This window comes from Anolis sagrei, chromosome 2 (assembly GCF_037176765.1).
Source record: "Anolis sagrei isolate rAnoSag1 chromosome 2, rAnoSag1.mat, whole genome shotgun sequence".
NCBI lineage: Eukaryota > Metazoa > Chordata > Lepidosauria > Squamata > Dactyloidae > Anolis > Anolis sagrei.
In genome coordinates this window covers 197,294,390-197,321,812 of record NC_090022.1, presented here as the reverse complement: position 1 = coordinate 197,321,812, position 27,423 = coordinate 197,294,390, and the positions used below count along the sequence as shown (strand labels likewise).

At 44.7% G+C, this 27,423-nt stretch overlaps 1 protein-coding gene across 3 annotated transcripts; it reads left to right on the top strand.

Moving 5' to 3' along the window:
* Window positions 1–46: 46 nt before the first annotated feature.
* On the top strand, window positions 47–27,365 carry IFFO1 (intermediate filament family orphan 1). 3 transcript variants are annotated; one of them, XM_060762646.2, is made up of 9 exons: window positions 47–888; window positions 16,218–16,278; window positions 16,537–16,632; window positions 18,171–18,311; window positions 19,141–19,301; window positions 21,585–21,705; window positions 23,164–23,259; window positions 25,755–25,885; window positions 26,551–27,365. In XM_060762646.2, exons 1-9 carry the CDS (start codon window positions 98–100, stop codon window positions 26,651–26,653), a joined length of 1,701 nt encoding a protein of 566 aa, XP_060618629.2. In that variant the 5' UTR covers window positions 47–97; the 3' UTR covers window positions 26,654–27,365. The 3 variants fall into 3 exon arrangements, with proteins under 3 accessions (XP_060618629.2, XP_060618628.2, XP_060618631.2); XM_060762645.2 differs by having other exon boundaries at window positions 19,117–19,301; XM_060762648.2 differs by lacking the exon at window positions 26,551–27,365 and adding an exon at window positions 26,087–26,544 and having other exon boundaries at window positions 19,117–19,301.
* The last annotated feature ends 58 nt before the right edge of the window (window positions 27,366–27,423 follow it).

The window sequence follows — 27,423 nt, the reverse complement described above, 5'->3', positions numbered from 1 at the left end:
CAGCTGGCTCCGGATTGGGCGCCCCCGCGTCCTGGCCACGCCCCCTGGGCTCCCCATCCCGCCCGGCGCCGCAGTCCCCCCGCCGGGCGCCGCAGCCATGAACCCGTTATTCGGGCCCAACCTCTTCTTCCTGCCGCAGGCGGAGCAGGACTCTCCTTTCGGGCTCTTCCCGGGCGGAGGGAGAAGGGGCGAGGAAGAGGACGAGGAGGAAGAGTGGGGCCCGGCCTTCGGGGAGCCTTTCTCCTCCACCACCACCACCTCCTCCTCTTCCGCCATGGCGCTCCGCAACGACCTGGGCTCCAACATCAACGTGCTCAAGACCCTCAACCTGCGCTTCCGATGCTTCCTGGCCAAAGTGCACGAGCTGGAGCGCCGCAACCGGCAGCTGGAGAAGCAGCTCCAACAGGCCCTCGAAGGGGGAGGCAACGGAGGAGGGGGAGGAGGAGGGGGCAGCGCGCGGCGCTCCAGCATCTCCCGGCGCGACCAAGGCGTCCAGACGGGCTTCGTGGGGCCCATCCGCCCGCTGGGGCTGCCCTTGGCGGGAAGCATCGCCCCGCGGGTGCTGGGCTCCCCCAGTCCCAACCCCGCGCGGAGCTTGGCCTCCCCCGGCTGCCACCCGGGAGCCCCCTTGGCGCCCAGCAGCCTCGCCTCGCCTTCCTCCTCCTCCTCCTCCGCCTCGACGCGCTTCCTGCCGGGCACCATCTGGTCCTTCTCGCAGCCGCGGCGCCTGGGGCCCGGGCCGGAGACCACGCTGGTGCAAGGGCCCGGCGTCTCCTGGCTCCACCCGGACGGCGTCGGCGTCCAGATCGACACCATCACCCCCGAAATCCGCGCCCTCTACAACGTCCTGGCCAAAGTCAAGCGCGAGCGCGACGAGTACAAGCGACGGTGAGAACGGAAGAGAGGGATTGGAAGGGGTGGCATCCGGGGCACAGGAAGGGAGCTAGGCTCAGGCCTGGGCAGGCTTGGTGTTTTGGACTGCAGCTCCCATCATTCCTCACAGCCTCAGGTGCTCAGCCGGTTAAGAATGTTAGAATGTTGAGGCTGGCCAATCAGAACCCATATGCAAATTAATAGGTGGAGATCGCTCATGCACGGGCCAACTTGGGTCCTCACGGTGTTTTGGACGTCAACTCCCACCATTCCTAAGAGCCTCAGGCCCTTAGAGACTTAAGAATGTTAGAGGCTGGCCAATCAGAACCCATATGCAAATTAGTAGGTGGAGATCGCTCATGCACGGGCCAACTTGGGCCCTACAGGTGTTTTGGAACTCCAACTCCCACCATTCTTAACATCTTCATCCCCTCAGCCACTTAAGAATGTTAGAATGTTGAGGCTGGCCAATCAGAACCCATATGCAAATTAGTATGTGGAGATCGCTCATGCATGGGCGAACTTGGGCCCTCCAGGTGTTTTGGACATCAACTCCCACCATTCCTAAGGGCCTCAGGCCCTCAGCCACTTAAGAATGTTAGAGGCTGGCCAATCAGAACCCATATGCAAATTAGTAGGCGGGGATAGCTCATGCATGGGCCAACTTGGGCCCTCCAGGTGTTTTGGACCTCAACTCCCACCATTCCTAACAGCCTCGGGCCCTTTCCTTTTCCCTTTCATCTGCTTAAGCTTAAGGTCATTTTGAAATGTCAAAAGGGGGGCCAAAAGGGAAAACTTTTTGAAAGATCTGGCCTGAGAAAAAGAAATGGGCATCTTTAACAACTGGATCACTCTAACAACCACCATGTTGGACTATACAGAAAAGACATTTAAATCCACAAGCATCACTGTGCTGCTGTGAGTTTTCTGGGCTGCATGGCCATTTTCCAGAAGTATTCTCTCCTAACGTTTCGCCCACATCTATGGCAGGCATCCTCAGAGGTTGTGAGGTCTGTTGAAAACTAGGCCAGTGAGATTTATATATCCCTATAATGTCCATGCAGCTGTGGACAAGTCTACATAGGGACTACCAAACACAGCATTGCCCAAACACAAATCAAAGAACATGAAAGGCACTGCAGACTATTTCATCCAGAGAAGTCAGCTATAGCAGAGCTCCTGATGACCCAACCTGGACACAGCATATTATTTGAGAACACAGAAATGCTGGACCACTCTCACAACCACCATGTCAGACTGCACACAGAAGCTACTGAAATCCACAAGCATGTAGACAATTTCAATTGAAAGGAGGGAATCATGAAAATCAACAAAATCTGGCTACTAGTATTGAAAAACTCTAAAATCAGGACAGTGAATAAAGTGCAACACTAAAAAAAACCCCAAAACAAAACAAAAAAAACAGAGGAATTCCAGACAAGAAACAATCAGGGCTAGATAACACCTCTCAACAAAGGATCCCCCAGGCAGTTACCAGCCAGGCTTTGAAGCTGCAAGGCCATTAAACACTAATCAAGGTGGCCAGTTGCAACATTCACACTTGCCTCAAGCAGTTCTTTCTCTCACCCTGGACATTCCACAGATATATAAACCTCATGTGCCTAGTTTCTAACAGACCTCACAACCTCTGAGGATGCCTTCCATAGATATGGGTGAAATATCAAGAGATAATGCTTCTGGAACATGGCCATAGAGCCCGGAAAACTCACAACAATCCAGAAAGGGGCAAATTCAGCCTAAACTCAGGGCTTCTGACTGGAGAGCTTCCCTTCTCAGAAGGGAAAGGGGCACTGCATTTCTTGAATCAGAACCTGTCCAAATATCACAAACCTGGCTTCATGGGTCTGGGAACAGGGTTGCAGAGAAGTATTGCCTCTCTCTCCCTCTCTCTTTGTGTCTCTTAAGAGTGAGAAGGAGAGAGACAACATTGGTTAGACCACATCTGGAATACTGTGTCCAATTCTGGGCACCACAATTCAAGAGAGATATTGACAAGCTGGAATGTGTCCAGAGGAGGGCAACTAAAATGATCAAGGGTCTGGAGAACAAGCCCTATGAGGAGCGGCTTAGGGAACTGGGCATGTTTAGCCTGAAGAAGAGGAGGCTGAGAGGAGATATGATATCCATGTATAAATATGTGAGAGGAAGCCACAGGGAGGAGGGAGCAAGCTTGTTTTCTGCTTCCTTGGAGACTAGGACGCGGAACAATGGCTTCAAACTACAAGAGAGGAGATTCCATCTGAACATTAGGAAGAACTTCCTGACTGTGAGAGCCGTTCAGCAGTGGAACTCTCTGCCCCGGAGTGTGGTGGAGGCTCCTTCTTTGGAAGCTTTTAAGCAGAGGCTGGATGGCCATTTGTCAGGGGTGATTTGAATGCAATATTCCTGCTTCTTGGCAGGGGGTTGGACTGGATGGCCCATGAGGTCTCTTCCAACTCTTTGATTCTATGATTCTATGATTCTATGAAAGAAGTCTGCCACTACCTAAGAGTCCGTTTTCCCTGTGGCTTTTGAGTTTTTTCCTAATTTCCCATAATTTAGTGTTCAAGTAGCCTATATACCAGGGGTCCTCAAACTAAGGCCCGGGGGCTGGATGCAGCCCTCCAAGGTCATTTACCTGGCCCTGCTCAGAGTCAACCTAATTCTGAAACGACTTGAAAGCACACAATAATGACAACATTCTTATCTCATCATCCAAAAGCAGGCTCACATTTCCCACTGAAATACTAACAAGTTTATATTTGTTAAAATTGTTCTTCATTTTAATTATTGTATTGTTTTTAGGTGGGGGTTTGTTTGTTTTTTTGCACTACAAATAAGATATGTGCAGTGTGCATAGGAATTCATTCATGTTTTTTTTTTTCAAATTATAATCTGGCCCTCCCAACAGTTTGAGGGACTGTGACCTGGCCCTCTGTTTAAAAAGTGTGAGGACCCCGGCCATATACCCTTCATTGTCCAGGAGTCTTTGGGACTGCCCCCTCCTTTCATCCCTTCTTTCTCTGTTCCTCCCCTCATGCCTTTCCCCCCTTTCCTTTGGCTTTCTTTCTCTCCTTTTTCTTTCCTCCCCCTCCTTTTTTTCTTTTCTTCTTTCTTTCTTTCCTTCCTTCCCCCCTCCCTGTCTCTTTTCTCCTGTAGCTTACATCACAATGCCTCTGTGGTGACATGACTTTCTGTGTAACTCTTTCCTTCCTCCCTCCCTTCTCCTCATACATAAGTCACCTTTCCTTCCCAGTAACATCACAAAGGGCCACTTCCTCTGGCAACAGCCTTTATGAACGTTAGGAAGAACTTCCTGACTGTGAGAGCCGTTCAGCAGTGGAACTCTCTGCCCCGGAGTGTGGTGGAGGCTCCTTTTTTGGAAGCTTTTAAACAGAGGCTGGGTGGCTATCTTTTGGGGGTGCTTTGAGTTCAATTTTCCTGCTTCTTGGCAGGGGGTTGGACTGGATGGCCCATGAGGTCTCCTCCAGCTCTATGATTCTATGGTTAAGACATCCAGTAGAGACATACTTTGACATTTCATATATAGAGATGTATTTTGAGACCCCAAGCATGGCATCCACGTTGCCACCCGTTTGCCTCCTTTCTTCTTTGCCGTATTGGGCGAGTCCCATGTCACATCTCTGAGGCTGACTCAGCTGACTCAAAGGGGAGGAGGTCCAGAAACCCAAGCCCTTTAAAGATCTGCATAGGCACAGTGTTTGCGGCGGCAACATATTATTTTTGAAGTGCTGTTGCCGCACATTGCTCCCTGCAGACAAAAATGGTTTTAGTCTACATAAGCAAAAGCGTACATTTCTCGACCGGAGAAATTAGAATCATAAAGTTGGGAGAGACCTTGTGGGCCATCCAGTCCAACCCCCTGCCAAGAAGCAGGAAAATTGCATTCAAAGTATCTCCAACAGATGGTCAGGGGTGACAACCTACATTTAGATTGACAGCCTTCTTTTAGACAGGTTGTTGGGACCTGTCTAAGTGTAGGGTGCGAACCAATGCAGTCGGAAAGATCTTTCATGTACTGTTTCTCTAGAAATCACAACCTCAGCATCTCCTTTTGGTGAAAAAAGAGAGAGCAATGCAGTATAAAAGCTGCACTTTAGCCAAGATGCTCACTTCCAAATCTACCCAGCTACTAGGATGACCTCAGGGGCCTTTGGCTAGCTCTACACTGCCACGTAATGCAGTTTGAATTGCATTATATGGTGAATTTAGAGCCATATGATGATGCTTAAACTGCACTATATGGCAGTGTTGATCCAGCTCCAATCAGCCCATCTTCAGAAATAACCAGAGACAAAGGCCTTCTCTGTTGCAGCATCTCAGCTATGGAGAAGGCTTGCGAGCCTGATTTCCTTCCTGCCACCTTCCTAGGAATCTTCTGGTTGTGCAATGGGTTAAACCGTTGTGTCGGCAGGACTGATGACTGACAGGTCGGAGGTTTAAATCCGGGGAGAGTGCGGATGAGCTCTCTCTGTCAGCTCCAGCTCCCCATACAGGGACATGAGAGAAACCCCTCACAAGGATGGTAAAACAGCAAAACATCCAGGCGTCCCCTGAGCAACATCCTTGCAGACGGGCAATTCTCTCACACCATTATTGACTTGCAGTTTCTCAAGTCACTGCTAATTCAAAAAAACCTTCCTATCTTAAAGTTCTTCAGGCATTAACAATGAATTTTAAAAAGATCAATTGGTTTTATAGTGTGGCAAATTTTTCTTTTTTTTCATTCTTTGTTAATGTCTGAAGAGCTTAAAAACTGACCTTGAAAGTTCGTTAGACAAGTGGACTTTCTTTTGGTCCCATCACTGTCATAGACTCCTTGATGGGGACACAAGACAGAGCCTTCTCAATACCCTTGTGCATCCCCTTGAATTTCACCCGGCTGTCTAGTGTTATTATTTTTCAGGTTCATGATTGGTGACAAAGTATGATGGATGCTCTGACAGCGAAAAAGGCTTTGAAACAAAATACAAAGATCGGAAAGATGATCACACAATGCTAGTGAAAGTCTGAAATTAGTGTGGGTGGGGGGTGAACAAGAAGCTACCAAGAAACAGTATTCGCAGTAGGGTTGTTGTGAGTTTTCTGGGCTGTATGGTCATGTTCCAGAAACAGTCTCTCCTGACGTTTCACCCACAGGGACTCAGGGTGGCTGACAACAAAAGCATAAATATACATCTTCGGTTAAAAAATATTAAACATTATAAAAACATCATAATAACAGTAAAAACAGTGCTGCAAGGCATTGAACAGCCTTGCAGCTTCAAGGCCTGGCTGATTCCTACATGAGTGAATCCTTTGATGGGGGGGGGGGGGAGTGTTAGCTGGCACTGATTGCTTCCTGTCTGGAATTTCCCTGTTTTCTGAGTGTTCCTCTTTATTTACTGTCCTGATTTTAAATTTTTTTAAATACTGGTTGCCAGTAAAATGGGATTCCAACTAAGCATTGGAAATAACTTCCTGACAGTCAGCCCTACTCAGTTATGGAACTGACTTTTTCAAAAGGAGATGAGTTCTTCTTCACTGGAGATTTGTAAACTAAGTTTGGAGTCATGTTTGTCGATGATGCCTTTGGACTAGTAGGTGGTCTTTGGGATCTTTTCCAGTTTTGTGATCCTTGGAGTAGCTTTTCATTTGAGCATGAAAAGAACTGAGGTTTTTCATGTCACAAGGAAACAAACCTTCCTTTATTCTTTCGGCAGTGAATATATTTGAACATAGGGTGAGCTAATATATATATAAAAGAGGCATTCTTTCTTACATTTTATGTAATACTAGCCATCCCCTGCCACGCATTGCTGTGGCCCAGTCTGTGTATATGTACCACCATGTCAGACTACACAGAGAAGCCATTGAAATCCACAAGCATGTGGACAATTTCAACAGAAAGGAGGAAACCATGAAAATGAACAAAATCCGGCTACCAGTATTTAAAAAAACTCTAAAATTAGACCAGCACAACAACAGAGAGGAAACAAACCAGGACATCTAATCACCTCTCAACAAAAGATTGCTCCAGGCACTGCCAGGCAATCAAATGCTAATCAAGGTGGTCAGTCGAAACATTCACACCTAGCTCCAGCGGACAAGAGTTCTTTGTCCCACCCTGGTCATTCCACAGATATATAAACCCATTTTCCTAGTTCCAACAGACCTCACTACCTCTGATGATGCTTGCCATAGATGCAGGTGAAACGTCAGGAGAAAATGCCTCTAGAACATGGCCATATAGCCCAAAAAAACCTACAACAACCCAGTGATTCCGGCCATGAAAGCCTTCGACAATAACATTACATTTTTATTTATATAGATGTATGTGTTTCTTAAGGAAAGGTTTGGGGGTTCCTTTTGTGTGTGCATATGCACATGTGTGTATGTGGATCATGTTGTCCTGGAGATGTTTGCCTTGTGCACAAAAGCTACTCATGTTTCTGTTGCCACCACTTCCTTGTAAACATACAAAACCACCATTGTTGCTAAGCCACAGTCAGCATAGTTAGAGTAGGGCAAGAAGCAAAACATTGTATACATTTTGTAGCTAAAAGCAGAAGAGAATTTGAGGTTCGTTGAAGAATAATGAAACAACATTTCCTTTCTTAGAGTCACTTGCACAAAGTTTTCTAAAGAAACCTCGGAAACGGGAAGAAAGATGGCAGGGTTTTGCCGTACTGCATTCCTCACTCTCCTTGCCCAGAACTGGAGCTCAAAATGATGCAGGAGGGGAATGCCAAAATGATGATGCAGTTGAAGCAGGAACAATAACATCTTGAGAGAATGACTTCGCTTGTGAAAAAGAAAAGGGCTTAAACAGATACAATTCTTTTGTAACTAGGGCACCTTCCACACAACTGAATAAAATCCCACATTTTCTGTTTTGAACTGGGATGTATGGCAGTGTGGACTCAGGGCCCTGCCACACAGCCCTATATCCCAGAATATCAAGGCAGAAAATCCCACATTATCTGAGTGTGGACTCAGATAACCTAACTGATGTGGGTCCTTCCCAGCTCTACTGCCCTGATACAAGTTGGGCCATTTCTAATTTCTTTCTGTAAAATGTAGTTGTGGACCTCCCTTGTTGTATCTCTTTGGAAGAGGGTTTTAGCAAAGGATCATTAACATTGTGGATAATTTTATCTTCCTTTCCATACTCTGATGCTAAAGAGTCATACAATCAATGGGCAGCATATTCAGCACAGGCAAAACAAAGTGCTTTAGGAGATGGAATTCACTTCCATTAGAAGCCATAGATATTAAAGTGGAATAAACAAATTTAGAGAAGATCTGACAGTGGCTATCAGCATTTGTCAGCAGTTAGTAGTTGTAGGGTTCTGTGCAAACAGTGAAAATGGTGAAATGGACTGTTGCTTTCATTCCTTTAATGTTGATTTAATGTGTGGAAGTGTCTGGGCCCTTTCTAGACTGCCCTATATCCCAGGATCTGATCCCAGATTATCTGTTTACCCCAGATAAACAGACTCAGGGGCCTTTCACACAGCCATCTAACCCTGAATATCAAGGCAGAGAATCCCACAATATCTGCTTTGAACTGGGTTATCTGATTCCACAGTGCCATATATTCCAGTTCAAAGCAGATAATGTGGAATTTTATTCAGCTATGTGAAAAGGGCCTTATATAATTCAGTTCAAATCAAATAATCTGGGATCAGATCCTGCTATATAGGGCAGTGTAAATCCAGCTTGGGATCCTTCCACACAGCCCTATATCCCAGAATATTGAGGCAGAAAATCCCACATTATCTGAATGTGGACTCAGGTAACCCAGTTCAAAGCAGATATTGTGGGATTTCCTGCCTTGATATTCTAGGATATAGGGCTGTGTGGAAGGGCCCCTGGCTGGCTACCCCTTAGTAACACTTTCACCTACAAAATACACCAGCAAACTGCAAATACGGACAAAAAGAACCAGAACCTCATCTTGTCAGTGTGTGCTTTGTGTTCTCACTGCTGTTTGTTAGCAAGGCTTGCACATATGTGCAAATGTTTGCAGATTCAGTGTTGCGAGTTTCCAATAGTGAAAGGACCAAGGCAGTGACATTTCCGGTGCCCCTTGTTTGGGCATCAACCAGCATGCCAACAACTTAAATCAAGAAATAGTTTTCTGAGATCTACAGAGACACTTGCTGGAACACCTCAGCAAGCGAGAGTCCAAAAGTGGCAGGCTCAAACCCAGAACCTCAATCAATGGCTGATACCAAATGAGAGACTCCCTCCTGGGCACACAGAAAACTGGGCAACTTGGAAGGTGCTGAACAGACTGCGCTCTGGCACCATGAGATGCAGAGGCAACCTTAAGAAATGGGGCTACAAAGTGGAGTCCACAGCATGCGAGTGTGGAGAAGAGCAAACCACTGACCATCTGCTGCAATGGAACCTGAGCTCTGCCACATGCACAATTGAGGACCTTCTTGCAGCAACACCAGAGGCACTCCAAGTGGCCAGCTACTGGTCAAAGGACATTTAATAGAATACCAAGTTTGCAAACTTTGTTTGTTTGTTTGTTTTTAATGCAATACAACTGTTTTGGTTAGCTCCTGGCACGATAAATAAATAAATCCCCAGACTGACATAGAGTTGGAAGAGATCTGGGGCCATCCAGTCCAACCCCCTTTTGCTATGCAGAAAAGCACAGTCAAAGCACTCATGACAGATGGCTATGTAACCTCTGCTTTAAAAACCTCTAAAGAAGGAGACTCCACCACATTCAGAGTCAGCTTATTCCACTTTCCCGGTGTCCTTCAGAACAGCCTGATCCACTGTGTTACAATAATGGCTGAAGCTTTTCTTAGTATGGAGAAAAAATGATGGGAAACATTCCCCTTGTTTGGACTTTTATTAAAATACAGGAAAAGAGCCAGTTCTAAACGGAACCAAATCAAGTATGTGGAGAATTCAGATGCATGTGCCTTGTGGGTGCAGAAGAAAATCTGTTTGTGGTATGTGAATCTGGCTAAATGCTAAGTCTATAAATTGACAAGTGTACAGGCCACCGCCATTCCAAGGAGCAAGTGGCTCTGGAAATAGAAGGGGATCCTCATAACTGAAATAGGTCCCCCTCTACATTTCCCTTCCTCAGTTAACCCCCCAGTGGAGGTGCCTTGGGACAAAACGGAGCCTGACTGCAGGAATCAATAAGTGTTATGAAAAAAGTGGTTTTAGAGAGGGTTTGGATTTTCAGAAATGAAATTATGTCGAATTAGCAAATGCAGGGACAATATGACTGTGCAGTTTTATTGAGCAGCACTGATGGCTGCAGAAAAATGCATCTTGGGTACTGGAAAGGGTATTGCAAGGCCCATTTGTTTGGTTTCCATAACTTTAAATTGTGAAAGATGTACTTAAAACACACATTTGTTACGTATTTTTAAAACATGATCTCTCTTTGACACTGTTTCACTTGTAAACATCATAGGAACATGTGCAGGTGACATATTAGTAGACCATAATGCAATGTAGCACAAGATCTCCTCTTCTCATGGGAATTCCAGCTTACTTGTCCAAACGTATCTCCCTCTACGGTCCACATCATACTTTAAGATCCACCGGGGAGGCCCTGCTCTCGGTCCCATCAGCCTCACAAATGCGTCTGGTGGGGATGAGGGACAGGGCCTTCTCGGTGGTGACCCCACACTGGTGGAATTCACTCCCCAGCGAGCTTAGAGCGGCGTCCTCCCTCCTTTCCTTTAGGAAAAAGCTGAAATCGTGGTTTTGGAACCAGGCTTTTGGCTAGCACGCACAATGGCACTTTGGACATTAAACTGGACCATATGATTGTTATGATAAAGGAAACGGCTATATTACTGTATAATTATTGTTATTGTTTTTGATCTATTGTGTATTTATGGTTTTATATTGTTGTTATATTGTGATATTGCGGCATCGAATTATTGCCAGTGTTAGCCGCTCTGAGTTCCCCCTCCGGGGTTGAGAAGAGGGGGTAGAAATATTGTAAATAAATAAATTCATGCAGCCTTCCAAATAGTGTTGGACTACAACATCCAGCACATGGAAGTGGTGAGGAACATTGGGACTTGCACTTCAGCAAAATGACAGGGCCACATGATTCCCATCCTTGTTTTATTGCATCCATGTCAGTAGGACATAACAGAAATCTCCAGGCAGAAAAACTGTAAGATTGTGTTGGATATGGGTTGCTTTGAGCCCCCAGTGGTGCAGTGGGATAAACCGCTGAGCTGCTGAACTTGCTGAGGTTAGTAGTTCAAATCCGGGGAGCGGGGTGAGCTCCCGCTGTCAACCCCAGCTTCTGCCAACCTAGCAGTTCGAAAACATACAAATGCAAGTAGATCAATAGGTACCACTCCAGTAAGAAGGTAGCAGCACTGCATGCAGTCATGCTGGCCACATGACCTTGGAGGCGTCTACAGACAACGCCTGCTCTTCGGCTTAGAAATAGAGATGAGCACCACCCCTCAGAGTCGGACATGACTAGATTTAATGTCAGGGCAAACCTTTACCTTTACTTATGGATAGCATTGTGGACTTAGAACCAGTTTGTATATATTCAGTACTGCATTGATCCATACTTATCACTCTGATACCAGATAATCTCACAGATTGCCCTAAAGCAGGAAACCAGATAATCTCACTGTTTACCCCAAACTAAGGGCCGAGGGCCGAGTACAGCCCTTCAAGATCATTTACCCGGCTCTCACTCAGGTCAACCTAAGTCTGAAATGATTTGAAAGCACACAACAACAACAACAACAATTCAATCTCATCAGCCAAAAGCAGGCCCACACTTTCCATTGAAATATTAATAAGTTTATATTTGTTAAAATTGTTCATCGTTTTAATTATTGTATTGTTTTGAAGTGTTTTAGCACTACAAATAAGATGCATGCAGTGTGAATAGAAATTCATTCATTTTTTTTTCAAATTATAGTCCAGTCCTCCAAAAGTTTGAGGGATTTTGACCTGGCCCTCTGTTCAAAAAGTTTGAGGACCCCTGCCCTAAAGGTAGGAAAAGCAGGACTCTCAGAGAAATGGTGATTTAGACCTGGCATCTTGGGCCAGATTAAGCTACTTCCTGAAATCCTCGAAGGGCTCCTTTTCCACCATTTTTCTTGCAATAGGAATCATACAGCTTTGCAAGATGTTGTGGCACTGCAGTTACCAGTCATCAGGGATGAGCTACTTCCCAATAGCACTAGGAAGGCTGTCTGACTCATCCCTGCTTTAGGGAAAGAGGATTCGTTGCTGTTTTGTTTTTGTTTGTGTGCTTGTTTTGTTCTTTTGAGGCGTAGCCTCTTTGAAATCCTTTCTTTGCTTCCCCTTCTCTTCCATCTTCAAAGCCACTGCCTGTGGGGTCAGTCAAGGAAACTGTGCTAGATGCTGTCTCCTTGCCTGAGCCTTGTAGAGGGAGGAGGAGGAGGGAATCTTGCAGCAGGGAGCCTATTCTTAGGAAATGGTGCATTGCAGATGTGAAGGGAAATCTGGCGGCCAGGTGGGGGCAGAGAAGGCAGCAGAATGGGGGAAAGGATGGAGTGGATGGAGGCCTTGGATATTTTCACCTCATTTTAGTTTCCGGTAATCAGATCAACCTTATCCCCCTTTTAGTGCTTAATTCATTTTCACCAGTTAGTATGAAAGGAAGGTACAACTCACAACACTATACTGGGTTAATGCTGAAAGGCTAATGGTGTGTAAATAATTAGGTAGACAAAGGTTGGGTTGAACTGGGTTTTTCATTGATGCAAAGGTAATGATCTCCCCAGCTTACTATGGTGCCAAGAAAAACAATGGAAGAGTAAAACCAGGAAAATTGGGGAGGGGGAGAAGTGTTGAGTTATACTCAGAACAGTGTTGCAGAAGTACTTTTGAGTAGATCGCAGTTGAAAAAAAGCTTCTGTTGACATTTCACGGGTGGTAATGGGTAGTCATGCTTGAAATGAATGGGTGGTGAGCATCACATTATGGTATGGTATTGTTGCTCAGAATTTACTGGTGTGTTCTAAGTGATTTGGGCATTTTTCTGCCCCATCTATAAGGTATTGGTGAGGACAAAAGAGAACCAGATGACATTGCGGACAAAAAACAACAGTCCCTCACAGTGTGGAAAATCAAGTAGGATTCTGCATATAAGCCATGATTCATTAGTGTCCACTAGAGCCACCCATCTGGAAGGACATTGGAAGGCTTCCCAGTGTCATCATACTGTAATAGTTCTGAGGTCCTAATCTATTCAGATCCTAATGCAACTAGGTTTGATTATTCTGCTGTCTTCTGGAGTATTGGCTATCCCTCCCAATTTGGTGTCATCAAGTTTGCAGACAACACCAAATTGGGAGGGATAGCCAATACTCCAGAAGACAGAATTCAAAACAATCTGAATAGATTAGAGAGATGATTGGCCAAAACTAACAAAATGAAATTCAACAGTGACAAACGCAAGATACTCCACTTAGGCAGAAAAAAGGAAATGCAAAGATACAGAATGGGGGACGCGTGGCTCGAGGGCAGTACGTGTGAAAAAGAACTTGGAATCTTTGCAGACAACAAGTTAAACATGAGCCAGCAATGTAATGCTGCAGCTAAAAAAGCCAATGGGTTTTGGCCTGCAGCAATAGGAGTACATTGTCTAGATCCAGTGAAGTCATGCTACCCCTCTATTCTGCCTTGGTTAGACCACACCTGGAATACTGTGTCCAGTTCTGGGCACCACAATTGAAGGGAGATGTTCACAAGCTGGAATGTGTCCAGAGGAGGGTGACTAAAATGATCAAGGGTATGGAGAACAAGCCCTATGAGGAGCAGCTTAAAGATCTGGGCATGTTTAGCCTGCTGAAGAGAAGACTGAGAGGAAACATGATAGCCATGTAAAAATATGTGAGAGGAAGTCATAGGGAGGAGGGAGTAAGCTTGTTTTCTGCTGCCCTGGAGACTAGGACGTGGAGCAATGGCTTCAAACTACAGGAAAGGAGATTCCACCTGAACATTAGGAAGAACTTTCTGACTGTGAGAGCTGTTCAGCAGTGGAACTCTCTGCCCCGGAGTGTGGTAGAGGCTCCTTCTTTGGGGGCTTTTAAACAGAGGCTGGATGGCCATCTGTTAGGGATGCTTTAAATGCGATTTTCCTGCTTCTTGGCAGGGGGTTGGACTGGATGTCCCACGAGGTCTCTTCCAACTCTATGATTCTATGATTCTATCGGTAAGAATGAAACAAAGTGATTTGTACAATATAATGGATTATTACACATGCATGTTTAAAAGGATATAACAATAAAACCTAGAAGCAATCATAATTCAAATTGAGCCAATACCCATACTTTTGAATGGGTATGTGCAATGATGATTTGAAGGATGTCACTGCACATACCCATTCTGAAGTATGGCAGAGGTCTGAACTAGATAGTCCTTGTGGTCCCTTTCAGCCCTTAAGATTCTTTGATGCATGATATGGTCAGCATATTATAGTACTTTGAATTGTTGGACTATAACTGGCTCAAATCCCTGCTTGGCCATGGAAACCCTCTGGGTGCCCTCTGCCAAGTCACAGCCTCTCAGCCTCAGTGGAAGGCACATCTTCCTAAGAATATCCTGTGATAGGTTTGTCTTAGGTTTGTCGTAATCCGGAAACGATTTGATGAAATGTGGTTTCAAAACCGGTTTTTTAAAGGGAAGGCGACCTTATTTAGCAGCAAAGGGAGGCAACTTTATTTTGCAGAAGTGACATATTTTAACTTAGCAAACTTTTAGTCTGCCCCTCCTTCCTGATGCCTTCTGCCTGAGTCATTCTCTCCCCCTCCCCTTTTATTCTGCTCAGTTTTGTGCGTTCTTTTCCAAAGAATGAGTAATCACCAATTTCTTCTTGCCCTGTAAGGTTTGGTGAGCAGACAGACTCTTCTGGCATACAAACTGTTTGGCTTGGAGCTTGCAAGAGCCACTTATTTTAGGCAAGACAAAATGACAACACAACTGTTGCATCTGGAAGGAAGGGAGGTTCTTAAGTGTCCTTTGTTTTGCAAGACAAAACAAAACGACTGTTGTAGATGGGAGGCAGGAAAGAGGATGTGGCCTTATGCCACTTCATATGCTTCCACGGACAATATTCTTCTCTTTCCACGCTGTCTACCAAAGTGGAGCTTTATCTATCCATTCAGTTCATTGGGGAAGGAGCATAAGTCCATTAGCATTGCAGAGTGAGTGCTGATCTGCATCTGGGATGCACGTTTTGCTAACCAAGGGGCTCATCCAGTGAACCTGTTCTTGTGTTCTCTTTTCACTAGTTTTCTGTGTTCAATGCATTCCTTTTGTGATGCATTTGTTGGCAGTGTACGGTAGTGGAGTTGCTTTGAATACTGACTATGGCAAAGACTTTTGTGACCGATTTAATGGCTTGTGGAAAGATGAGTCTTGTTGTCTGGCACAAGAAAATGCCACTGTAAACTAGAAACAGCAGGTTCATGCATAGTTGTGTAGGAAGAAAGAGAATGCTCCCTCTGGCTACTCCAAAATGGATGAAGGTAGATATATCCTTTAGCAAGACGGAGAGGCCAGAGTCATCTCTCAGTGAAGTTTATTCTGGGGCTGGGAGTGCTGCAGTTGCTAAACATAGTTTATGGTTAACTCTCTGCCATCTGTGCCTGGTAGGATGTGTACCACAGGCATCCAATTCAGAGAAGGGGAATTATATCTGTATGGCAGAGCTTCCCACCTGTTATTGAAATGTTGGGTGGGTGGGCTTATTAACAAAAAACCCTCATAAATTTATATCAGAGTAACTTATTAGCACCAGTAGCCCAAAGTGATAAAAAGAAGAGAGAGAGAGAAAACAGAGATCAATGTTATCTCTTCCATAGGAGGCTTTTCTTTAGAGCAAAATAATATGTTTGCACTATTTACAAAAACAATGTTTCCATAACAGAAATAAAGTTCAACCTTCACACTGGAGCTTCACGCACAAGGCCTCATACCAAGGCCTACTTCACAATCAGGCCTATTCTCCCACTGAGGCAATCTCTCATACAGAGATGCTTCTCTCACACTGAGAGCTCTCTCAGACTGAGGCATTATTAAGCAACAGGCAGTCCTGCTTATATTGAACCGCAGCTTCTCTAAGTCACTGCATCCATTTAACCCTTTCAGTGCTTGACTCACATTTTGGTAACCAAAAATATCTAGTTAATTTTTAATATTTCTGACATGGAACACATTCCGGAGGGTGTCCTGCCTTCCGTACAAGTTTCTCTTGAGTAGCATGTATCTGATTGAACCTTCCAGCACCAGTAAACAGGAATCATTTTGCTTTAAGAATAATGCCCACCTCCTATTTATCTTGTCAGGTGGGAAGAGGAGTATACCTTGCGGGTTCAGCTTCAAGACCGAGTGGCTGAGCTAAATGAGGTGAGGGTACTTTCAATGTCTTCTGTTTAATTTAATGTTTTAATTATTTATAATTATTGTTGTTATATATTTTACTATGTTGAATTGTAGGCATCAAATATGTGCCGGTTCGAAGCTGCCCTGAGACCCCCCTAAGGGGTTGAGGTGGGCGGGGTAGAAATGCTCGAAATAAACAAACACACAAATAAATAAATTCTGTCTCTGCGTGTCCTGGTCCTTTCTCCCCTATTCTTACCTGTATGTCTGCCTCCCTTTTAGGAAGCTCAGGAGTCGGAGGCTTGTCAGGAGGAACTGGCGATGAAGGTGGAACAACTGAAGGCTGAACTGGTTGTTTTCAAGGGGCTGATGAGTAATGTGAGTACATGTTCTACATCTGTATCCTAATTTTACTGCCAGAGGGAGAGGGCGGCTGAGTGATTGTAGACTGACATGAGTCATGGAAGATACTCAAGGGCAGGGGTGAGTAAATGTAGAGGGGCACATTGGTTCCACAACAGACATTCCCACCCCACTGCATAAACACCTACATGCACCCTTGGGGCTGTGAAGGTGTTTAGGCCACTGGGCCAATTTGGGTCCAGACGAATGTCTTTTTTTTTTCAAAACAAGTTATCTAGTTTTGATGAAAAGCTTTTAATGAGCTCAAAATGGCCCAGAAGGCCTCCAAAGCTTGGCAAAAGCGTCCTCATGGCATTTTCAGCAGGCTAACCAGTCAATTTTAAACTATTTTGGGCTGCATCAAAAGGAGTATACTGTCTAGATTCCACCTGAACATTAGGAAGAACTTCCCAACTGTAAGATCCATCTAGCAGTGGAACTCTCTGCCACAGAGTGCAGTGGAGGCTCCTTATATTGCGGCTTTTAAACAGAAATTGGATGGCCACCTTTCGGGGTGCTTTTATTGTGCTTTTCCTGCATGGCAGAGGGTTGAACTAGATGGCCCCTGTAGTCTCTTCCATCTCTATTACTCTATGATTAAGATTCTATGAATTTTAAATTTTCATTCTATTTTAATCTTTGTACTATATATTTTATGGTAATGTGTTCTAACTATTGGTGTTATGATTATTGTTATTATTATTTGCTACAAAACAAGATCAGAACACAGCAAACAAGATCACTATGCTGGCTTTTATATTTGATCACACGTCGGACACTTCCCAATTGTCTAGGACTGTGTGATGTGTTGGCGAATAATGCATGCAGATCCAAGTTGGGTAACCTTTTGCAGCTGACAGATAGTAATTTTGTCAGCACTGATTGTTTTTTAAGTGCTGGCCAAGGTCTTTAGGCACTGCACCTAGTGTGCCTATCATCACTGGGAGCACCTTTACTGGCCTGTGTCAGAGTCTTTGCAATTCGATCTTTAAGTCCTCGTATTGTGTCAGCTTTTCCAATTGGAAATAATTTTCCAGTTGGAAATAATAATAATAATAATAATAATAATAATAATAATATTAAAATTGTTGTTGTTGTTGTTGCTGCTGTTGTTGGCAGAAAACCGACTTTGGGACAGTGCTGGCACCCAGAGCAGCAGCCCTGGGAGCCACATGTGACCCATAGGTCATACTTCTCTCTGTGCCGCCAGCTCACATTAAACATTGGATTTTATCTATTTATTTACAGTATTTATATTGTGCCTTTCTGAGCCTGAAGGCGACTGAAGGCGGCTTACAACTTGGCAGCAGTTTGATGCTACATAAAATACAGTTTAAAAACATTTAGCACATAATATAAAACCATACAAAAAACCATTAAAAACATAAATCAGCCGCGTTATCTTACTAAACTCATTTTCCAGTCGCATCATGGTTGTCATGATTTGTTGTTGAGAACTTTGCAAGGGCCCTTAGATAATTCCCCCTCCTCTTCTTTCCTCGGTGCCGGAGCAGAACCTCACTGAGCTGGATACCAAAATTCAAGAGAAAGCCATGAAAGTGGACATGGACATCTGTCGGCGTATAGACATTACTGCTAAGCTGTGTGACGTGGCCCAGCAGCGCAACTGTGAGGACATGATCAAAATGTTTCAGGTGAGAGCCTCCAGATGTCCTTCCCACTGGGCAGAAGGGATAGATCGCAAAGCCAAGCTGTGTCCCTCCCAAGGGAAAAGACCCGTTGTCGCTGTCACCTCATGTCCTGTGTTCTCCTCCATTTCTGACGGGAGAAGTGGGAATCCGCTTGTGTTTGAGGACCAGGCTGCACAAGGCCAGCGCTGGGAAGCAGCTGCTAGAGAGGGAGACGAGGTGCAGCAAAGTGTGGGTCTCTCTCTCTAACACCGTCTCTCCCCTCTCCTCCCCGCCCCCTTTTCTCTCTCTCTTTGTCTTATTCACTTGCTCACAATCTTGCACTTGCTCTCACTCTTCTTTCTCTTGCTTTCCCTACAGAAGCAGTTGGTTAGTTTTATTTTTCATTGAGCTGGAAAAATATGCAAGTTAGAGGCTTTTCTGTAAAATGGAACTAAACTGTAAACCCTGGCGTTTCTTCTCCCTCTCCTCCTCCTTACGCCCCTCTTGCTCTATCTTCCTGCCTCCATCTCTGACGTATGATTTGAGCTCCCTTGTTGTGAACCCTCATCAGATTCCATCTTTAGCGGCTTAGTTTTTAATTTAAAAATAGAGGTTTCTAAAACTGCATTTTAGTCAACACGCCATCTTTAACCTGGTCATAATAAGCCCGTCTTTCTTCTCCCTCCCCCACTTTCTGTCTTTCTCTCCACCCCCTTCTCTTTCTTTCTCTCTTTCTCTGTCTCCATATCATCCCATGTCATCCCATTTCCCCTCACATCTCTTCTCACCCCCACCCACTTCTGGCCTCCAACCCAACCTCGTTCTGTAGTCTCTGCACTTATCTCCCATTAAGGTCCCAAGCACAGTGGGGCGGAAGCGAGAGCGCAAGCTGGTCAGTGATGAAGACACCTCCCTGTCTGAGAGCGAGGCCTCCAAAAAACCGGAAGAGGAAGAGGAGGATGAGACCACAGCCATGAGCATCAATGAGGAGATGCAAAGGATGCTCAACCAGCTGTGAGTGTAGTCTGAGTCATGGGGGGGGGGGGGATAGCAATTAGCCAAGCAACAGATCAAGGATTTATTTATTTATTTATTTATTTATTTACAGTATTTATATTCTAGCCTTTTCACCCTGCAGGGGACTCAGGGCGAACTACAATGCAGATATACATGGCAAACATTCAGTGCCATAGACACACAACATATATAGACAGAGGCTATTTAACATTCCAGCTTTCATGAGGGTATTCTGGCCACCAGGGGAGCTGTCACTTCACCGTCCATTTGTGACACTGACGGAGTACTTCCGCATTCTTTGCATGCTTGCTGGAGATTTTATAGTGTCGTAAATTAGTTAAATTAGCCTCCCCACATAAGCGGTACCTAAATTTCCTACTTGACAGATGCAACTGTCTTTCAGGCTGCAAAGGTCGACAGCAAGCTACACAAATGGTCGGGAGCTCACTCTGACCCAGGCTGGCTTTGAACACATGATCTTTTGGTCAGTAGTGATCTTAATGCAGCTGACTCCCAGCCAGCTGTGCCACAGTCTCGGAGATTTGCAAATCCAGCTTCTATAAAAAAGCCCTAACTGGTTCTCACTGGCACTTCCAGATTTTAATCAAGATGTGATGGGTGTAATTTTGCAAGAGGCAGTATGGAGCCAGTGGCTTGAGTGTTGGACTAGGACTCTGGAAACTAGGGTTCAAATCCCCACTCAGCCATTGAAACACGTGGAGTGACCTTCTTGCAGCCTCAGAAGGAGACCAAGGCAAACTTCTCTTGCTAGGAAAGCCATTTGATACAGTTGCCGTTGGGCAACAAGGTTGGGCAAATGGGCTTATTAACAAAAGACCCTCACCATGAATGTATAGCAAAGTAACTTATTAGCAGTGTAACCCAGCACCTGTAGCCAAAAGTGATAAAAAGAACAAAAACACACAGACCAATGTTATCACTTCCATAGAAGGCTTTTCTTTGTGGTAAAATAATATCGTTACACTATAACACAAATAAAGTTCTTTATACATCGTTGCGTCTACACTGTGCTTCTTTCTTATGCAGCTAAACAGCTTCTCTCACAAAGCCTCTTCTCACACAGAATTTACACAGGAGCTTCACACAGTAGCTTTATACACAGCTTTACACATGAGACCTTCAACCTGGATCTTCTCTCACTGGAGCTTCTCTCACTGAAACTTCTCACACCATGCCTTCTCACAGACTAAGACCCATCTCACACTGAGGCCTTCTCCCACAGACTAAGGCCTACCTCACATGGTGAGACTTTCTTACAGACTAAGGCCTACCTCACACTGCGAGGCCTTCTCCCACAGACGAGCAGGCCTTCTCTCACAAATTAAGGTCTACCTCAAATTGTGAGGCCTTTTCACAGAATGAGACTTTACTCCCACTGAGGTTTGCCTCAGACTGCCAGCTACTAAGCTATAAGCACACCTACTTATATAGAACTGTAGCTTTTGCTGAGTGATTGCATCCATTTAACCCTTTCAGTGTTTGACTCACATTTTTGTAATTAAAATGCCTAGTTAATTTTTAATATATCTAACAAACCATTATTCAGAAATTACCAGAAAGAACACAACAAGAGCACTGTGGGGTTTTTATTGGGGTAGTTGGGTATATAAAGAAGGAACAATTCTATATTTCCTATACGCTTGCTTATTTTATTGCATGTGCATTTTGAAAACCAGAATTGCATTATTGTGCTTTCCAGTGCCTACATCAGAACATGTACAATCTATATAAATAAAAGTGTAATGTTCGTTTGTGGGATTAACATAACTCAAAAACCATTGGACGAATTGACACCAAATTTGACACAATACACTTATCAGGCCAACAAGTGACCATCACTCATAAAAACAATGAAAAACACAGCAGAAAGGACTTAAAAAGCAAAAAATAAAATAAAATAAAAATACATTCCAACACATGTGCAAAACCACATATATACAAATATATACACACACAAAACACCTATATACAGGCTGGGCCACAGCAACGCGTGGCAGGAGATGGCTAGTACATATATAGAAGTGAACCAGCTGCCAGTGGTACTCTTGGTGGTGGTGATGATAAGATTCCCACCTATTCCAGCCCTTAGACAAGAGAGTCTGGCCATTCCAGACTGAAGGATGCAGGGAAGCTTCCTCTAACTTGATATTTCGAGTTAGCAGTGGGGGATCTTCCCCTGTTCCTCACATGCTTCTCTCCAAGGAAACTCCTACCTGCTGCTCTCTTGTGCTGATACACATTTTCTTCTTATGTCCCCAGGAGGGAGTATGACTTTGAAGATGACTGTGACAGCCTCACCTGGGAGGAGACGGAGGAAACGCTGCTGCTTTGGGAGGACTTCTCTGGCTACGCAATTGCTGCAGCTGAGGCCCAGGGAGAGGTAACTGGGGAACTCTTTGCCTTCCAATCCTACTTCACCAACTTATTTCTTGAATCCTCCAGTGCACTACTAGGGAGCTTTTTGGCTCATATATTGTTAGTTTCAGTCCCATTATAATCTTGCAAAGAAAGGAAATCATGTTTGGAAACCATCTTACGGATAAGGACTCAGTGCCTTTACACTGTAGAATACAGCTTGACACCATTTTAACCATCATGGATCAATGTTGTCAAATCATGAGAGTTGTAGTTTTATAACATCTTTAGCCTTCTTTCCCAAATAATGGCGCTTCACCAAACTGCAATTCCAACATCCCACAGCATTGAAACATAGCAGTTAAAGTCATTAATTCTGCAGTGTAGAATCACTCTCAGTGACCCAAGAATAAAATAGTTCCTTCATGGACTCACTTGAAGAAGAGAACAGGGACAGGAAGAGGAAAGCCATGAATAAGTCTATAGGGATCAACATTGTATGTGATGTGTTGTCGAAGGCTTTCATGGGTTGCTGTGAGCTTTCTGGGTTGTATGGTCAAGGTGGCCAATTGCAACATTCTCACTTGCCTCAAGCAGACAAAACCTCAATTACTTAGTTTCCAGCAGACCTAACAACCTCTGAGGATGCCTGCCATAGATGTAGGCAAAACGTCAGGAAATAATGCTTCTGGAACATGGCCAGACAGCCCGGAAAACTCACAGCAATCCATTGTATATGAATGTTTGAAGGACCTCTCATGCATTTCGACTCTAAAGTAAATTGCTAATTCTTACATCACATGTTTGGGGCAGCTACATACTAAAGTGAGGCTTCCCTAAGTAATATACACCTTTGTGTGGAGTAGGAACAACAAATCCCCATGAATATGGAAAAAAATTGAATATCTCCAGGGGTGAGGCATGGCAAGTGCAGGGGTGGTGGTGGTACTGCTTTGCTTCCCCATAGTAATGGAGAGTAGAGTAGCAATGATTTCAATTGCCATCCTCTCCTGCCCACCAAAGTCTACTAGTTTGTAGACTTTTAGGGTGAGGGGAGATGAGTGGCATAGAAACAATTTCAGACCCCAACAAACTTCCCTAAAGTCTACAAACCAGTTCTGATGGTTGCTGCGGTGCTCCATGAAGCTTTTGGGAGCAGAGTGCCACACATTGGCTTTGGGCTTTGGAGGCACGTGGCAAGCCCACAAATGTGAATGTAAAACTCACAAATGTGGAGGGACGACTGTAGTGGAGGCAGAATTCAATACAGAAGTGACAAGAGTTGTATTTCTAACTTTGCAGCAGTGGTCAATTAAATTAAGACAGTAAGTTAAGTGAATATGCTATAAAGAAGGTTTTCAAAACAAACTCTTCTGCAGTTCCCTCCTTTTCCTTCTCTATCCTTCTGTAACCTTTAGTTCTAACAAATCTAACAAGTCCTTCTTCTTCCCTTTTTTGGGGGCACCTCTGCTTTCCCTGACAGCAGTCGGATGACAGTTTGGAGAAGGTGATCAAGGATACCGAGTCACTCTTCAAGAGCAGAGAGAAGGAATATCAAGAAACCATCGGCCAAATTGAGGTGGGAGAAGAGTGACATAAGGGAATAGAGAGAGACATATGTGTGTGTGTGTGTGTGTGTGAGAGAGAGAGAGAGAACGGTGCAGAGCAAGGAAAGATGGGGTTTTAGACTTACAACTTAGTATTCATGGTGCTGGAATGAATGAATGTATGAGTAGTACCAACTACTACCTCATGAACGAATGCGCCCATTTTAATTGACTGCAGATTGTTTCTGTTTGTTTGTATTCTGCTGGAGACTAGAATGCGGAACAATGGCTCCAAACTACAGGAAAAAGATTTCCACCTGAATATCCGAAAGAACTTCCTAACTGTGAGAGCTGTTCAGCAGTGGAACTCTCTGCCCCAGAGTGAGGTGGAGGCTCCTTCTTTGGAGGTTTTTAAACAGAAGCTGGATGGCCATCTGTTGGGGCTGCTTTGAACATGATTTTTTTGCTTCTTGGCAGGGGGTTGGACTAGATGACCCATGAAGTCTCTTCCAGCTCTATGATTCTTTGATTCTAGTCAATTGTGATAATAAATAATAATAACAATAAAACTTTATTTATATACCGCCCTATCTCCCCAAGGGAACTCAGAGTGGTTTCCACATATGCAAAATAATATATTGTATGCAAAAAGCACACAATATAAAACACAAACATAAGTATATACTGTTAACACACCATATACATTAAAATCAATTTAAAACCAGTTCCACTCTCTTCTAAGTCCAACTAATTCCATTGTAGGTCACTTTTTCCACACAAATTGGGTTTGGGGAACTGAAAGTTCAGTGACTCTTGAAGGGCTACCCAATTCTGACATCTGCACTAGTGTGTGACAGTAATAGAACCATAGAGTTCGAAGAGACCACAAGAGCCACCCAGTCCACCCCGCTTCCATGCAAGAAAACCCAAAGTATCCCTAACAGATGGCCATTCAGCCTCTGTTTAAAAGCCTCCAAAGAAGGAGTTTCCACCACACACCGAGGCAGAAAGTTCCACTGCTGATAAGCTCTTATGGTCAGGAATTTCTTTCTAATGTTCAGGTGGAATCTCCTTTCCTGTAACTTGAACCCATTGCTCCAAATCCTAGTCTCCAGGGCAGCAGAAAGCAAGCTTGCCTCCCTCCTCAATGTGACATACTTTCAAATATTTCAGCATGGCTGTCATGACCCCTATCGGCCTTCTTTTCTCCAAGCTAAACATACCCAGCTCCTTCAACCATTCCTCATAGGGCTTGGCTTCCAAACCTTTGATTATTTTGGTTGCTCTTCTCTGAACACATTCCAGCTTGTCAACATCCCTCTTGAATTGTGCCCAGAACTGGGCACAGTATTCCAGATGAAGTCATGTTATGAATAACTTTAAAGCATAGGTTCATTTTATTGCAATTTTCCAGTAAGAGAAAGGGTATCAGAACTTTTACAGAACAACATTTAGACAAAGAACTGCATTGGACATACAGACATACAGATTCACAAACCTATGGTTATATTGGCTAGCAAACAGACAAAGGGGAATTACATTTTCACTCTGCATTCACCTTCATGCATACATCACCATTCTTTCTCCGTGAAGAACATCTCTTATGCCAGGTCACTTCCTTGAAAATCTGTCAACACATAGTTCCAAAACTTCCAAACTTCAAAACACCAAAACATATCATTTTCCTTTTTTTTTTTCTAAGAACGATTCCAAGAATAAGATCCCTGTTTTCCATACAGCAGAAACCGACTTCCCTGCACAAAATCCAACACTCCAAAATTGCACTCCATTCTCTTCCCTTGAGAAAAGGAGGCACACACAATTTCTTTCCATAGAGCATGGCGAGTTAACAGGTCTGCTGTCACAATTTTTGGAATGTTAGAAGATCTCTTATATAGAAATATTTCTTTTGATGTTGTCCCAAAGTTGTAAATTACTGATAGGTTGCTTGGCCAGCCTGAAACATGTTGATTCCATCTCAGTTTCCTGGAAGATGTTGACTCTTTGTCATTGGTTTTGATAAACTCAAGCAGCTCTGTATCGACTTCCTTCTTAACATCCTTAACTTAAAAGAGCAATTGTCTCTGATTAAGGTAAACATGATGTTTTCCCCCAAAAGTTCATCAAGTTAATCATTTCTCTCAGTTCTTATCAATGTCAGCAGTTGAGCACTTTTAATTACAGTTCAGCAAGCAGGCAGTTAGTCATTGCAGGCCTTAATATTTTTGAATGGTATATGTATTCAGCCAAATTATTAGCTCTCATTCATTCATTCATTCCTTTCATACAATTCCATTCAAACCATATTTCATATGTCACCGTGACAGTCGGACCAAAGCAGAATAGAGGACTGTAATGAAAGGGATCCTCAGAGGAAGCTTCATCCCACCATATATCAAAACATCATGGTGGGATTGGCAAATTGTTTGCTCAGAGCAGACCAAGGCAGGAGTAGGTGATAATCTTGATGGGGAAGTTTGAATATGGCCAATAGGATCACTCTTTCTGTCACTCTTTTTTGACCCAGCTGGAGTTGGCAACGGCAAAGAATGACATGAACCGACATCTTCACGAGTACATGGAGATGTGTAGCATGAAGCGTGGGCTGGACGTGCAGATGGAGACCTGTCGCCGGCTCATCACACAGTCTGGAGATAGGTGAGTGCCTGGGGATAGGGAAGGACTGGCAGTGTGGTTCTTCGAGCATTGGGGAATAAATCATTGGGGTCAGCAGAAAAGAGTAAAGGGCTGGCCTTAGGGACTTGTGGGTCTCCTTCTTTGTGGGAGGAGTATTTCATCAGAGCGGGTTGGCAAATTTAGACTGGATTCCGAGTGATTGGCTGTAACCCCCCCTTGCAGACTTGCGGGAGTTGTGTTTCGTGCCATGTGTCTCTAGAACGTGATGCAGTTTTGAGAGATGTGATCGCGGTTGAAAGAGAACCTCCATCCTCCGGACAAAAGAAGCATCGCTGACCTGCTGGGCTTTTGCACTAGCTTATGGGACCATGAATTCAGTGCAGCACTGGGCTGGGTGGATGTTCACCCGGCACCGCTCCTCATCCTCATGCGACCCCAGGCTTGGCCAGATCCAGACATTCCCTTTGCCCCTGAAATTGCCTCTGTGCCCACCAACAGGCTTTCAGTGTAGCTTCCAAGCAATCCTTGCTACCTTCCAGCAGAATTCTGCTATAGGTTGCTCAGTGTAGTTTCTTAAGCCCTGTGGTTTCTCTGCCCTGTGAGCCTTGTGTCTCCCCTTCCTGATGGATGCCTCCCCGTCCAACAGACCTAGTGCCCATGTGACCCCCGCCCTCTTTTTCTTTCAGAAAATCTCCTGCTTTCACTCCGGTACCGAACAGTGAATCGGCCCCAAACGAGGAAGCGGAGGCGTCCAATCACAACCTCCCAAATGATGCCTCCATAAGATAATGAGGGAGGTCTTGCCCAATCTACATCTCCCGCCTCGTGGTCCAGGAGTGGGCATGTGGCTGTGAGGAGCCCACATCCCAGCTATGGCCATGCGGGGCAGAAGGGGACAAAGAGCCACTGCAGGCGTTTTGCCATGCCAAATCCCTCCACCCTTTGGAGGTGGAGCTAGGGAAAGAGGCCCAGGGGAACCTGCCCTCCTGGGACTTCTTTTCTCTCTCTCTCTCTTTCCTTGCCTCCCTGGTCTTTACCTCCCACCTCCCCCATACTTTTTTATGGGATGGAATTTAGTGGGGAGGCTCCCGCCTTATTGTAGCTGCTCCTCCCTAGGGTTTGCCTTACGATGCCCCCAACCCATTGTGGCTTCCTCATAGATGTAACTCCTCCCCACACTGCCTACCTACGTGCAGAACTGGAACGGATTACCTCTGCAAAACTTGAACCTTCTCTCGGTGCCAATTGGGCTTGAAGGCTGGACTCTGTGATTTCTGCCTGCTTCTTAGAGGACTTGTGCAAATGCTCCCTGCCCAGGCCACATCGTACACACCACTGAGAGAGCCTCTCCTTGTGGGGAAGAAGAACAAGCTGACCATTTCCTACACCTCAGCTGTCTCCCCGCATTTTGCTTAGTTGTGCACTTAAGTCACAGAAAAGTCCTATGTGATGTGCTATGTCTGGAAATGAGAACATTAAAGAGAAAAAATCCTTTTCTACAGCTATTGTGTATGTGTGTATGTACAGGGGTGTCTTGTTGGCCTGCTGGCAAAGATTGT